The sequence below is a fragment of the Photinus pyralis genome, unplaced genomic scaffold, assembly GCF_008802855.1.
Source record: "Photinus pyralis isolate 1611_PpyrPB1 unplaced genomic scaffold, Ppyr1.3 Ppyr1.4_LG7, whole genome shotgun sequence".
Lineage (NCBI taxonomy): Eukaryota > Metazoa > Arthropoda > Insecta > Coleoptera > Lampyridae > Photinus > Photinus pyralis.
Genome location: NW_022170738.1, coordinates 42,723,841 through 42,736,212, shown reverse-complemented (window position 1 = coordinate 42,736,212; position 12,372 = coordinate 42,723,841). Strand labels below are relative to the sequence as shown.

The window sequence follows — 12,372 nt, the reverse complement described above, 5'->3', positions numbered from 1 at the left end:
TCTTGATCAATAGTAAATTTATAAGCCAGTAGATGTCAGCACGAAACAAAAGGAAATTTTTCAAATACTGTTCATATTCATTAAATTCGTGCGTGAAAATTGTCACTATTTTCATAGTGAGGTATTCAATTATAAACTAAATATAAGTAAATAAAGTACGTAAGATAGGGCCACTTAAAGTAGTTTGGGCACCTTTGGCTGAAGTCAAGCGATGCACTGGACCTACCCTTAGATCAGACCTTCCTACCTATTGCTCAAGTAGGCAAAAAAAATTGTTTAAGAAGGAAACAATTGAAAATATGGTACGAGTGGTATTTTGTACCTCAGCACACTGCAAACGTCATAAATCATTTTTAAAAAGGTATATCCAGGGAGTAGCACCTAAGACCCCTCCGGAGTCCGACTCATAATTCCTTTACCATAAAAGATACTGCAAAATTAATTATACACATTTACCGTCCCTATATTTCTATAATATTTTGGATCACCAGGGGCGTGCTGTATTCCAGTGGCGTATCAAACTTGCGTTTTTTTAAAATGGAAAATCTCATATTTTATTATTGATTTGGAACGTACATGAAAAATTAATTTTTCTCCAACCACCTTAATAAGACGCTATTGTGTGACAGTGTTCGGTACGTAAAATTGGCGTTTTCCGGATCACCATGGCAACTGTACAAAAAGTGGGTACTTTTGGTCCTAGTACCAAAAAGAAATTGACCTTGAAAGTAGATCAATTAAAAAATTACAATCACGGAGATATGTCAAATTGACATCGTTTTACATTGCAGGTTGTCAGATATATACATACAAATCAAATATTTTTGCATATTCAATGCAAATAATGCTGTTACCTATACGTATGTACTTGTATTAAAATGATTTACGCTCGCGATTTTATTTAAACCATGTGTAACGTAATTTACATATTCGGTGAACGTAATTTTAATACGTAGACAACCCGCCGTCGCGCGCACCGCCATCTACTTCAGACCCATTGCACTATTATCTGTCATTTTGAATTCAAAATTTGAAAAAGTTTCTTAAGTTTACCATACCTTGAAGTGGTTGAGTTTAATGCGATGCTGCCAGGCTCAGATCAATGATCTAAGCTGCCAGGCTCCCACGAGCATCTCTACACCTTATCAATCAAGTTCAAAACCAATATTTGAGTAAATGTAATCATACGTGTACGCATTCGTGTACCTACGCTAGTCGCTAAGAAGTAAGAACCAATGAATAAAGAATATTCTTTATTCATTGGTAAGAACGAATAGGTTATAAGTTAACCTAAAAACTAGGGTGCCATGAGACGTGAGGAGAAGAAAGCAGAAGTTCTCAAACTAGTGGTGAAACTGTGAACTGAATGAAAAAAGGCGAAATTACAGTACAGATTGTCTTCAGTTTCAGTTTTTCAGTACTGTGGCCTTCCTAGCGCAATTGTATACAACAGTCATGCAGTAATAATGGTATTCTCTCCCTGAACCATTAAGTTTCTGTATTTTTATATTATGATTATTATCTCACGTTCATTTCCTGATGTATTTTCTGATTTGAGCCCAAATGAGGCTCTGTCAAGATTCGACAAATTCAAAACCTTGAAATGAGTGTCTTGACCGTTCTTCCTTTGCAACCTTCAAATGCAGTAGATGTAACATAATTCGTTCCACTCTTGTATGAACTTCAGGAGTTTCTTCAAATCCACAAATTTATTTTTAAATAGAAATCCATTTTTTTCATTTCTTAGCCCATCTTTGATAAAGAAACTAATGCACAAAAAGGCGAAACTACAATAAAGATTGTCTTCAGATTCAGTTTTTCATTATTGTGGTCTTCCTAGCGCAATTGTATAAAACCATCATCAAGTAACATGGTACTTCTCACCCTGAACCATTCAGTTTCTGTAGCTTGAAGTTTTGTTCAGTTGTTTAGCAGCAGGTCTATAATCTTAAAACAAGTGCCTTAACTTCTATTTTTTCTAAATTCCTTGTTCTTTCTTTTCCGAGTGAAAGCAGTAGTGATTGGATGTCCATGCATTAATTTAGGTACATACAATTTTACCAAATACTAAAGTACACAAAAATAGTATTCTACAATTTTACAACTTATACCAAAAAAACCATGACATATGGAATTTGGCATTATTATCTAGGTATAAATATTACTTTTTTACATATGTTAAATAATAGGTGTTTGTTGTTACAATAGAATCACATTACATGTATAAACAAAAAGGCTTTAAGGAACTAAGTATGTTACATATCCTTTTTATTTGCTAATTAGTCGTTTTGAAAGGCAATGGAATGAAAATTGTAGTTATTATTAATTAATACCTTTTTTGCCCACCTCAGCCAACTATAATCGCATATAAAGCACCTTTTCTTTACATTTTAAGCAATAATAAATATAATATTGGAAGTTTTAAGATTTATTTCACATACATACTGAAATAGACAATTATCTAGCACTGTCCATAGTATCTGCAGCCTTATTTAAATGTTTTGCAACATAACGCAATAGATCCGCCGTTGGAATCTTATCAAAAATACACAAAGCTAGCGTTTCGTATTCGTCCTCCATCGGTTTCGCTTTTGGTAAATGCTTCACCAAGTTTCCGCAAATTTTCAATATACTGTCCGACGAGGCAGTAGCAATAACGCAATCTGTCAGATCGTTTTCGTTAAGCAATGGCAATATCACATTTCTGGAAATATCCGTGCAAATTTCTTTACTTTCGACGCTGATCAAGATTCTCTCTATAAACGTCGTTAATTCTTTTTCTTTCATTTTTTTTCGCGTTATCGTACTGTTACCAAACTGCACCACGTTTATATGCGGAAAACTCGGTATTAAATCGTCGATGGAGGGCGTAAACTTACAAAATACATACTTAAAAAAACTCTCTACAGGAACGTTTGATCTAATACACATTTTGTGCATATCATTAATTATACTTTCTAAACCTAAATGTGGAATTGTCAAATCATACATTTGCAGGGAGTGTTCAATGCACGTGCTTAATACTGTCTTTGGTGATATGTTGGGAACCTTATTTAACACTGAGAAAAATTTCTGCAAACCCCCCTCTTTCACAATCTTGTCTAGCACTTCCGACCAATCTGCTTCTTTTATAAAAGCTGTCAACTTAAATGTGTCATTCTCTTGTAAAATTTCAATTAATCTGCATGGTTCAACCAGGCCCATTACAGCTCGACATAAATCTCTATCAACCTGAAACAAATTATTGTAGTTTAACGTGGCAATAAAAAATAATTTAAAATGCACCTCTTTCACTGCTCCCTGCTTTATGAGATTAATAGCTTTCATAACGACTTCTCCGGGATGCTGACTCGTAACAATGTCTTGAGAAGGTTTTACAATAGTATCATCCGATTTATGAGGAATTACTGTAATGCTTTCCTGTTTGGGACTAGGGGGAGGTTTAAATAACGCATTGTGATCCGAAAGTGGTGCCTGAAATTGTTGACTTGGCCCATTTCTTTCGATAACTGGTATAAGTGGTACTCGTCTTTTTTGTTTTGGCGGTGTAAAGATTTTGTTATTATTTTCGTGCCATTCTGTACAAACTTTTTTAGTTGCTTTTTCGGAAACTGTCATTTGATAGTTGGATAGAGTAGTTCGTAAATTGGTAATTTTCGGAGGCTTAATTGGTAAACGATTTACTTCTAATTCAGTCAGTTTGGCTAAATCTCCTATGGTAAAGACATTTTTTCTACGCAGTTCTTCTAGAAGTGCTGTGACAAATAGGGGATCACTCAAAGAAGCTGAAACCTCCTCAACGCTTGCCCCACATTCAACAAGCTGAGGAAATACGGCGTTATCTCTGTCTAACAAGGCGACATCTGCAATCTGGATTGATCCTTGTGTTTCGGTATCTGGTAAATTTTCCGTTTGGACATCGACATCAACAAGTTCACATACGTTATTGTCGTGGCTCACAATAATTTCATTAACCATTGTGTCAATATCCGTGTGTGTGGATTCATTTTCCCCAATTTCGACACTGTCCACGCAACTGTTTGCCGTTTTAACCTTATTAATTATAATAATCTCTCGGCCATGCTCATTTATGTCGGGGATGTAAAATTTCTTACTTGTCACCTCAGGGTCTGAGTAATTCACACGTTTCTGTTGAATAAAAAACAACAATTAAACACTTTACGTGTCCGCAACATGCAGGGGGAGCCATTAGTACCACTGTGATACACAAATGGATCACTAAGATGCGCAAAAATTCAGCAAAAGCCAAAAGGTGATCCAGCAACAGTGCTAACAAGAGATTATTATTATTATTATTCCCTTCCAGTCGATCTTTATAGTCTAGTATAATGAAAGGTATGACAATGTGTGGCGCAGTTCAGTTGAAGCTGGACTGTGGTACTAAGGGTCCCTGGTTCGAATCCGGGTTCGGCATGGATATTTGTAAATGTATAGTGGGTTGGGTTGGTAGAGCAGCCTTGGCTGAAACCCCGCCCACTCAAAAATAAAGGCAAATAAATAAATCATAACAAAACTCTTTGGTGTAGGATAACCTCTAGCCAATGCTACAAAACAAAATGAAGGAGGTTACCATAAAAATAATCCTGCGATTAGAAGGTTATTTAAAGGTCGCTCTCTTTCTCTTACATTTAATGATGAAGTTAAAGGGGAAAGAATACGAATGCATTTAACTTTTACTAAATTTATTGGACGGAAATGCGTATATATTTACTCGTTGCCCCGGAAATGCCTCCCATATACAGCCTTGAACATAAAAACAGTACACCAAAAATTGCACTAGAACAACAGTCGTTTGTATTCAAAGTACTGGTGATAAAATATTCAAAGATAAGTAGTACAATTTAAGATGCACAAGGAAAGCTTCCCCTTCAGATGGATAATTACTGTTCTTTGTCCTAGAATTTTAAGTATGATATATAAAGTAGTTTGAATGAATCAATCAGTCGGTCTTTTCACAGGATTAGGAATGTGTAATGGGTGGTCAGTTTAGAATTTCAGAAGTTTGAATTTTTGTTCAACTTTTAATTTACAGATATACCGCTTCATAGCGAACGCGAACAAAAGTATGTCTCAAATAAGAGCGATAACGCGTGCATTTCCATAAGAACGTAAGCTGTTTTTAAGATCAACGCGAGAGAGACCAGATTGTAAGGGGGCTTTCGGCAGACGAGGAGTGACTTTCAACGAATTAGCACGTCGATTACGTCGTTGGGAAACATTTAAACGAAGTCGCAAAGTACTAGTTACCAACGAGTTTAACTTACGAGTGATAAAATTTACGCGAAGAGGCATTTTAGAGTTGGAGATGCGCCTTTCAAATAAAAACAGTCTCAGTTATCCGGGGTAAAATTTTACGTGACCAGCTGATGCCTCTTGGACAATAGAAAGCGGCAACAAAAACAGCACTATCACACCAGGTTTTGACGAGCTAGACTAGAAACCAATTTCGAAAGAAAATTCAAAGGGCTGTAACTTTTGAACTAGTAGCCCAATCTTAGAACTGTTTGAAATTATGGATTCTACAGGCCACATTCTATAAGAAAATTTTTTTTCCGGGTCGATCAGAATTTTTTTTCGGGGCTCAAAAATCGACTAGAACAAAATTTCTCGGGAAAACACTTTTTCTTATTAATTTGGGTGCGTAGAATCCAAATCAATTCGTACTTTTTCGATCAGACTTCTCAATCAAAAGTTATAGACTAGAAACCAATTTGGAAAAAAATTCAAAGGGCTGTAACTTTTGAACTAGTAGCCCAATCTTGGAACTGTTGAAATTATGGATTCTACAGGCCACATTCTATAAGAAAATTTTTTTTCCGGGTCGATCTGAGACAATTTTTTTTTCGGGGCTCAAAAAAGGCAGTGTATAACCTTCCTTTTTTACCAAAAATCGACTACACCAAAATTTCTCGGGGAAACACTTTTTCTTATTAATTTGGGTGCGTAGAATCCAAATCAATTCGTACTTTTTCGATCAGACTTCTCAATCAAAAGTTATAGACTAGAAACCAAATTCGAAAAAAAATTCAAAGGGCTGTAACTTTTGAACTAGTAGCCCAATCTTGGAACTGTTTGAAATTATGGATTCTACAGGCCATATTCTATAAGAAAATTTTTTTCCGGGTCGATCTGAGACAATTTTTTTTTCGGGGCTCAAAAAAAGGCAGTGTATAACCTTCCTTTTTTACCAAAAATGGACTACACCAAAATTTCTCGGGAAAACACTTTTTCTTATTAATTTGGGTGCGTAGAATCCAAATCAATTCGTACTTTTTCGATCAGACTTCTCAATCAAAAGTTTTTTTAATTCAGATTATCTGATAACACGCAACTACTTACATTTTACGCCCTTTAGCGGTCGATTTGAACTTGCCATAACCGTAACAGGGATGGGGCGCAATGGTGAAGTGTAAGATTTTAATGCTGCACTGTTAGGGGATGTGGTAGCACAACCTTGTTAAATGAGCGACTGTGAACATGTTGTATTATATTTACCTTTCGTGGAGGGGATGATCCTTCCTCATCAATGACAGAAGCTTTCCTCTTCAAAATGGTACAACTGGGAGACGCGCCGGGAGGTGGAATTTCTCTGGCAAAATGCAAAAGGTTGTCCATCACTTCCTTTTCGTATTCCACATTCGGGATAGGTACGCCATCGATTTGTCGATGAAACTGCAACTCCTTCTGACACTTTTGCATTGTTTTCATCATCCTTCGAGTTTCCGCCGACACGAAAGCCCGCCTCCTCGCGTGTTTGGCGGGCGACTTTGCTAGTTTACTAGTGGCGGGAGACGAATTTCCGGAGGCTAACTGGAGCAATCGTTCCGCGCGCGTGCTGCTACTGGATTTTTCAACAAACGCAATCTTCGGATCTTCGGGTTTCGGTGGGATTTCCACCTCTTGTCGGACAATTCCGTTTTCGGCGGTAGGTTCGGATTTTATTTCTGATTCGAGGATTTCCCCCGGTGCTTTTTCGACTGCGATCGGTGATAAATCTTCAGTCACTTCGATTAACTCGGCATTTCTCGTTGGTGTTTCAAGATGCACCGGAGATGATTCTATGTTTACCAATTTGCTCGGCGTTTCTACACCCGCTTCGATTTCCATTTCTTCCAAATCGAAATCATCGTTGTTTACTGTCAAATCAATTACAGCAGATATTTTTTCATCGGGAAGTTTATGCAATTCTTCAATGGCTTTAGTTTCGTCATCTTGATGCTGTAATGGTTCAACTGATAACTCCTGGGAAGACTCAATCACGTCCTCACTATTTTGAGCAGTATCCACAGTTTTAGACGTTGGTTCTGTGATGCTCTCCAATAATTTTCGTGCATTAACATACTGTTTAGGAGCTGAAGTCGGAGTACTGCACTGCTCAGTTGTTTCAAGTTGAACCTTTTTTGGTTTGGCTTTCTTTGGCGTTTTAGATCCACTGTCTGAGTGAGGATTTTCCGAATGACGTCGAGTGGACCGTTTACTTGTGACATCTACTTTGGTGAATAATTCGCCACCGACCACATCCACCTTCAGAGTTTTAAGCAATCTTTCAACAGGGCCCAACTTTTTAAGGCTGATCTGTACAGTAGTGCCTGTATCATTTTCACTCGCCACCACAGGCTCCATTTGTACCTGGGTTTCATTTTCTACATGATTTGGCGGTGGATCTCCCTCTTTCTCATCGTCTTTGGTACCACTTTGGCCAACATTCTGATTTTCGGACTGAAACAAATCCGAAGACTGGCCATCTAAAACTGGATTCGGCTTCTGAACATCGACCAAAGCACAAACCGAGTTTGATTGGCTCTGCGATAAATCCTGGTACAACGCCGGTATATCAGACCTATCCTTCTTCAACATCTCCAGCTGATGGTCGTTTAACTTGCTACGATCAAATTTGTAATCGGAATCAATGGGTACATAAGTAGCGTCGTCGTCAAAGATACTAGACGGTTTGGGTATTTCGGGCTTTTTAATTCTTTTTGATTTAATAGGATTGTTATTGAGTTGACTGCCTCTAATAGTCCCACTGGGAGATACCACAGGCTGACCAAACAAACGCAAAATCGTTGCATCCTCAGAGGTTGGCGTTTCTCTTTTTGACATCGCCACCATCTTCGTACTGCGCGATAAAATATTCGGTTTCAGAAATTTCTTTTCCAAACTGTGGATCTTTTTCAATATGCGATCTGCTTTAAATGAAAACTTTTTATCGTCGCCGCCTACTAAGTCCGAAAGTGTGCGAATTAGTGATTGGGGTATCGATTGCTTCAGCGATTCTGGAATGGATTCCAGAAGCTTCTCAAAGGGTACCAAAAGGTCATATTTCTATAAAATTATAATCAGCTTACGAACGGGTGTATTTTCAATACCTACTTTAGAATTGGGAAGTATCAAAGTGAAACATTCCAATACTGTTACAAACTTGACAGAATCGTGTTTTTCAATAGACCTCTTGTAAATGGTTAGTAGAACTGGTACCAATTGTTCTAATTCACAGGAAGTTAATTTGGAGTTGTTCAACATAGTAAATGTTAATTTCAATAGAGCATCATCTGCAAATTGATACCAATTAGCAATTGATCAAATACTATCAGGTATCAGGAAACAAGAAGGAAGATTTTGTGTGAAGTACCGGAGACATACCTATCTTATCACTTTTTCCTAAGTCCTTAAACGAATTATACAGCAAAGATATAGTCCCGTATGTTTTCGGTCCAATTATAGACTCCAATTGATTAATAACCATTATCGCTTCCATCTCACTGTTATTAGCCAACTGTCGAAATAAAGTTGTCCACTTACATATAATTTCCTGAAACAAATAAATTGTTCGAAAGTGCTTCAACTAAGGGTATGAAATCAGTACTACACTGGAGTGTCGATTATAACTACAGGAGGTAGCCACGAAAATTCAGAAATGGACATCGTCGGCGGCAAAGTAAAAAAAAACGGCTACGCCTAATAACAGTCGATTGTAACATTCTCAACATTATCAAAGCCCCAAAAGACTACAAAAAAGCCTAAACTAAAAAAAATTAGCCTTGAGTTCACGTTAACAGTGCTCCAAGCTAAGCCTATTTAATCAATTTAATTTCAGATGTAAATAAATGTTTATGCTGCATTAAGAAACGAATCAATAGAATTAAAAAGCAAAGCAGATTAGTAATCACAATTAAATTGTCTTTCAAATAATGTGCCATTTGCCATAGGATTCCATTTAAAATTTTAGGGGTTAAGCTCCCTACATAGAGGCGTTCGCGTGACGAGGGGTAAACCGCTGGAGGAAATAGTGTACAAGTTGGAGGGAATTAAGAGGGAATTAGGGTATTTCGAAGGTATTAAAAGGAATTAATAGGTATTTTGAGAATTACCGAGGAAATTAAAGGTATTATGAGGTATTAGTAGGGAATTAAAAGGAATTAAAAGGAAAAGGAGGAAATAAATAGGTATGCGCATGCGCTAACATACATCAGAATTAAAATGACGCATCGTTTTACATCAGTGACTCGTATAGTGCATACCTCGGTGCATACTAGCTGTAAACTGTGACGTGCCGGTATAATATTTGGTATAAGATTTTATTAAAGATGCTTGTTTGTATTTAAATTTTTTATTACTCTGTCTTGGATTAAGTATCTTTTGTTTGTTTTGGTAATAACATTATGTACTGAATAAATTAATATTTTTTTATGGAATTCATATTTTTTAAACTTCACCACTTGCTTACCTATGAACCAAAAATAAATTTATATTTTAAAACGTTTATGTTACTACGGAGAAATCAATAAGTTCAATAAATAATTTTAGTAAAGTTATAAAGGTAGATATTAGTCTTTTTTTATCTATTTTGTTTATTTATTGCCCCTCTCTTGTTCCGTGCCCTCAACAGGCTTGCGCACAGTTACAGAGTGACCCGCATAATGCTTTCAAGTTGTTCTATACTACTCCTGTATATTTACCTTACGAATTAGGGAAACTGCAGGAAAACCTAATTCAGAGTAGCCGGCAGAATGCTCGAAACTGATCTAAGGAAATTCCTATCTCTGATAGAAATGAAAAATTCTTACCTCAGCCCAGGTTCGAACACCCGTCCTCCGGCTTTGTAGCCCAATTATAGAGAATAGAGCTGTTGTAAGAATTATGGGGAATTCAGAGCAATAATGTAGGTAGGTATTAATAGAAAATAAAAAAAATTGTGGAGAATTGAGAGCATTATTAAGGTATTAATAGGAACTAAAAACGTTTTGCGGAGTTCATGGCTATAATTAAGGTATTAATAGGAAATAAAAAAATTAGGAGGAATTAAGGAATTAAAGGGAATTAAAGGGAATTTTTTTCAGGAAAAGGTATTTGGTGTACAAATTTTTGCTAGCGGTTTACCCCTCGGTTCGTGATTGTATTCCAAAAGTTGTCCCCCTTGAAAAAAATTGATGTGTTTCAATTTTTCGAAATTTCTAAATTTAGTACCCTAAAAACGCCCTCTGTATACTTCTCGTTGAGCCACTCTGTATTTGGGCGTATTTGAAAAGACAGTCTGTCGTGTTTAATGGTAAAGTTGTGTAGAAGAAAGAAAGCTAGAGTGTTTCAAGAATTTTCTTTACGTCGTAATAAAAATGAACGTTAAGTCGAGGTAAGAGGAAACGTGCAAGAGTGCTATGGATATCGAGCGTTTGTCACTAAAGAGAAGCCTTTCTTTAAGGTCCTCAAGTTATCAGTTAAAAGGACTTTTTCCACCACCAAAGCGCTCATACTATAATTGTAATTAGAACGAAGTCAGCGCCATCTAGATTCAAGTGCAAGTTAAGTCAAAGAAGTGAAGTTTAGAAGCATCATCAGCTTGGTTGTTGTGTTATGTGTTAGCGCATCTGTTTGTTGAAAAGCGCAATTATGTCAGGATGATAAGATTATTTAACTTAAGGTAATTAAAACTTATTTTTGTTTTTAATCCATCGTTTATTGCGTGGTGTGCTTTATCTGGCCCTCAGTGCCATTTTTTTCGGTTTATTTGATTGATGTTGAATAAATTTGTTTAATCTGAAAATGAATAGTTTTGGGTTTAGTCATAGAGTAAATAATATAAAGAGGGATAGGATATTGTTGCAGTAGAAAATCTTGTAAGGAAGTGTTGCTATCTTGTGACTGTTCTTCAAAGCTGTTGTATCGCTGTATTACCATATAGCAGCATGTAACCTGTATTACCTATTTAAATATACTGACAACAAAGTTGAGATTTGAATTATGTCATTACTTTGCACCAGACACAGACCATGATACTGTCAGCATTATATTTAATCACCGGAATCTGATATTATGCTTCCGATGCAAGGAGTCTTTTAATTCTTTCAGGCTATAGACCTATTTATTTATTTATTTATTTTAACGCCTTACCTTACCCAATTAAGGTAAAAGCACCTAAAATGGACCACGCACCAAAAATGAGTCACTGAAAATAATGCCTTAAAAACAAGAATTCCCGACATTGAGGGGAAGTGTTATATAAACAATGAGTAAGCCTATTCATTACAGAAGTACCTGAAAAGGGTCGCGTTATGATCGTGTTGCTGTATTTTAAACAATGAAAGCATTTATGTAGTGTCGTTGTACTTCTCGTTCTCAGTGTTCAGTAGTTTTTCTAAACGTTCATGCTAAGGAGGTAAGTTAATTCGTCATTTTTATTTTACTTTCGTATTGCTTATTTTTCACCAGAATGAGACCTTATACTAACTTAGAGAGCTTTCTTTAAGTCATGTTATATAAATCTATTAAAAAAAACGAAATATCAATTAATTTTAGGGGGGGGGGTCATTTTAGGAACATTAAAATGTCCAGGGCGGCCACGTGGCCCAATATAGGAGCATGCGCCAAAATCGTGCTTAAGGTTGAAATATGCATGGCATGAAATACTAATTCGATCTGTATATGTGACAATGTTATATCTGGACGCGATCCAAAAATGGGCCGCGGCGGCCCATTATTGGTACATATGCGTCCCACTATAGGTGCACCGATGTTTGTTAAGAGTTATTTAGCAAAATATTTACTCCAATTTTAGCATTATGGAAAAATCTGGTAGAAAGAAATACCAAAAGTATACGGAAGAAAAAGTGAGAAAAGCCTTGGATGATGTAGACAAGGGAATGAGCATTCGAGCAGCGGCAATTGCCCATTCCATACCACGAGCGACCCTCCTTCGGAAATCAAAGGGAGGAATATTAGCTACCAAAACAGGACCATCCACAGTTTTAAGTGAGGAACACAAAAGAATAATCGTGTTTTGGATTAAAACCATGGCTAAAGCAGGATTTCCTGTATCTAAAGAAACCTTGCTTTATTTACAGCGTAGAAAAGCTG

The 12,372-nt window shown here is 36.6% G+C and overlaps 1 protein-coding gene across 1 annotated transcript; it reads right to left on the bottom strand.

Annotated features, from left to right (window-relative positions):
* Positions 1–2,422: 2,422 nt before the first annotated feature.
* LOC116177111 lies at positions 2,423–8,827 on the bottom strand. Its single transcript, XM_031495986.1, has 5 exons — positions 8,665–8,827; positions 8,395–8,573; positions 6,517–8,346; positions 3,286–4,149; positions 2,423–3,231 (listed from the first exon to the last, which is right to left on the bottom strand). Exons 1-5 carry the CDS (start codon positions 8,777–8,779, stop codon positions 2,458–2,460), a joined length of 3,762 nt encoding a protein of 1,253 aa, XP_031351846.1. The 5' UTR covers positions 8,780–8,827; the 3' UTR covers positions 2,423–2,457.
* Positions 8,828–12,372: the final 3,545 nt, after the last annotated feature.

What these genes read in the sequence shown, in the direction of transcription:
- LOC116177111 (XM_031495986.1), bottom strand. Translation starts at nt 8,779, where the DNA reads ATGGAAGCGATAATGGTTATTAATCAATTGGAGTCTATAATTGGACCG. An exon ending in TGATACTTCCCAATTCTAAA is followed by an intron (nt 8,347 to 8,394) that starts GTAGGTATTGAA and finishes ATAATTTTATAG; the next exon opens with AAATATGACCTTTTGGTACC. An exon ending in AGCAGGGAGCAGTGAAAGAG is followed by an intron (nt 3,232 to 3,285) that starts GTGCATTTTAAA and finishes AATTTGTTTCAG; the next exon opens with GTTGATAGAGATTTATGTCG.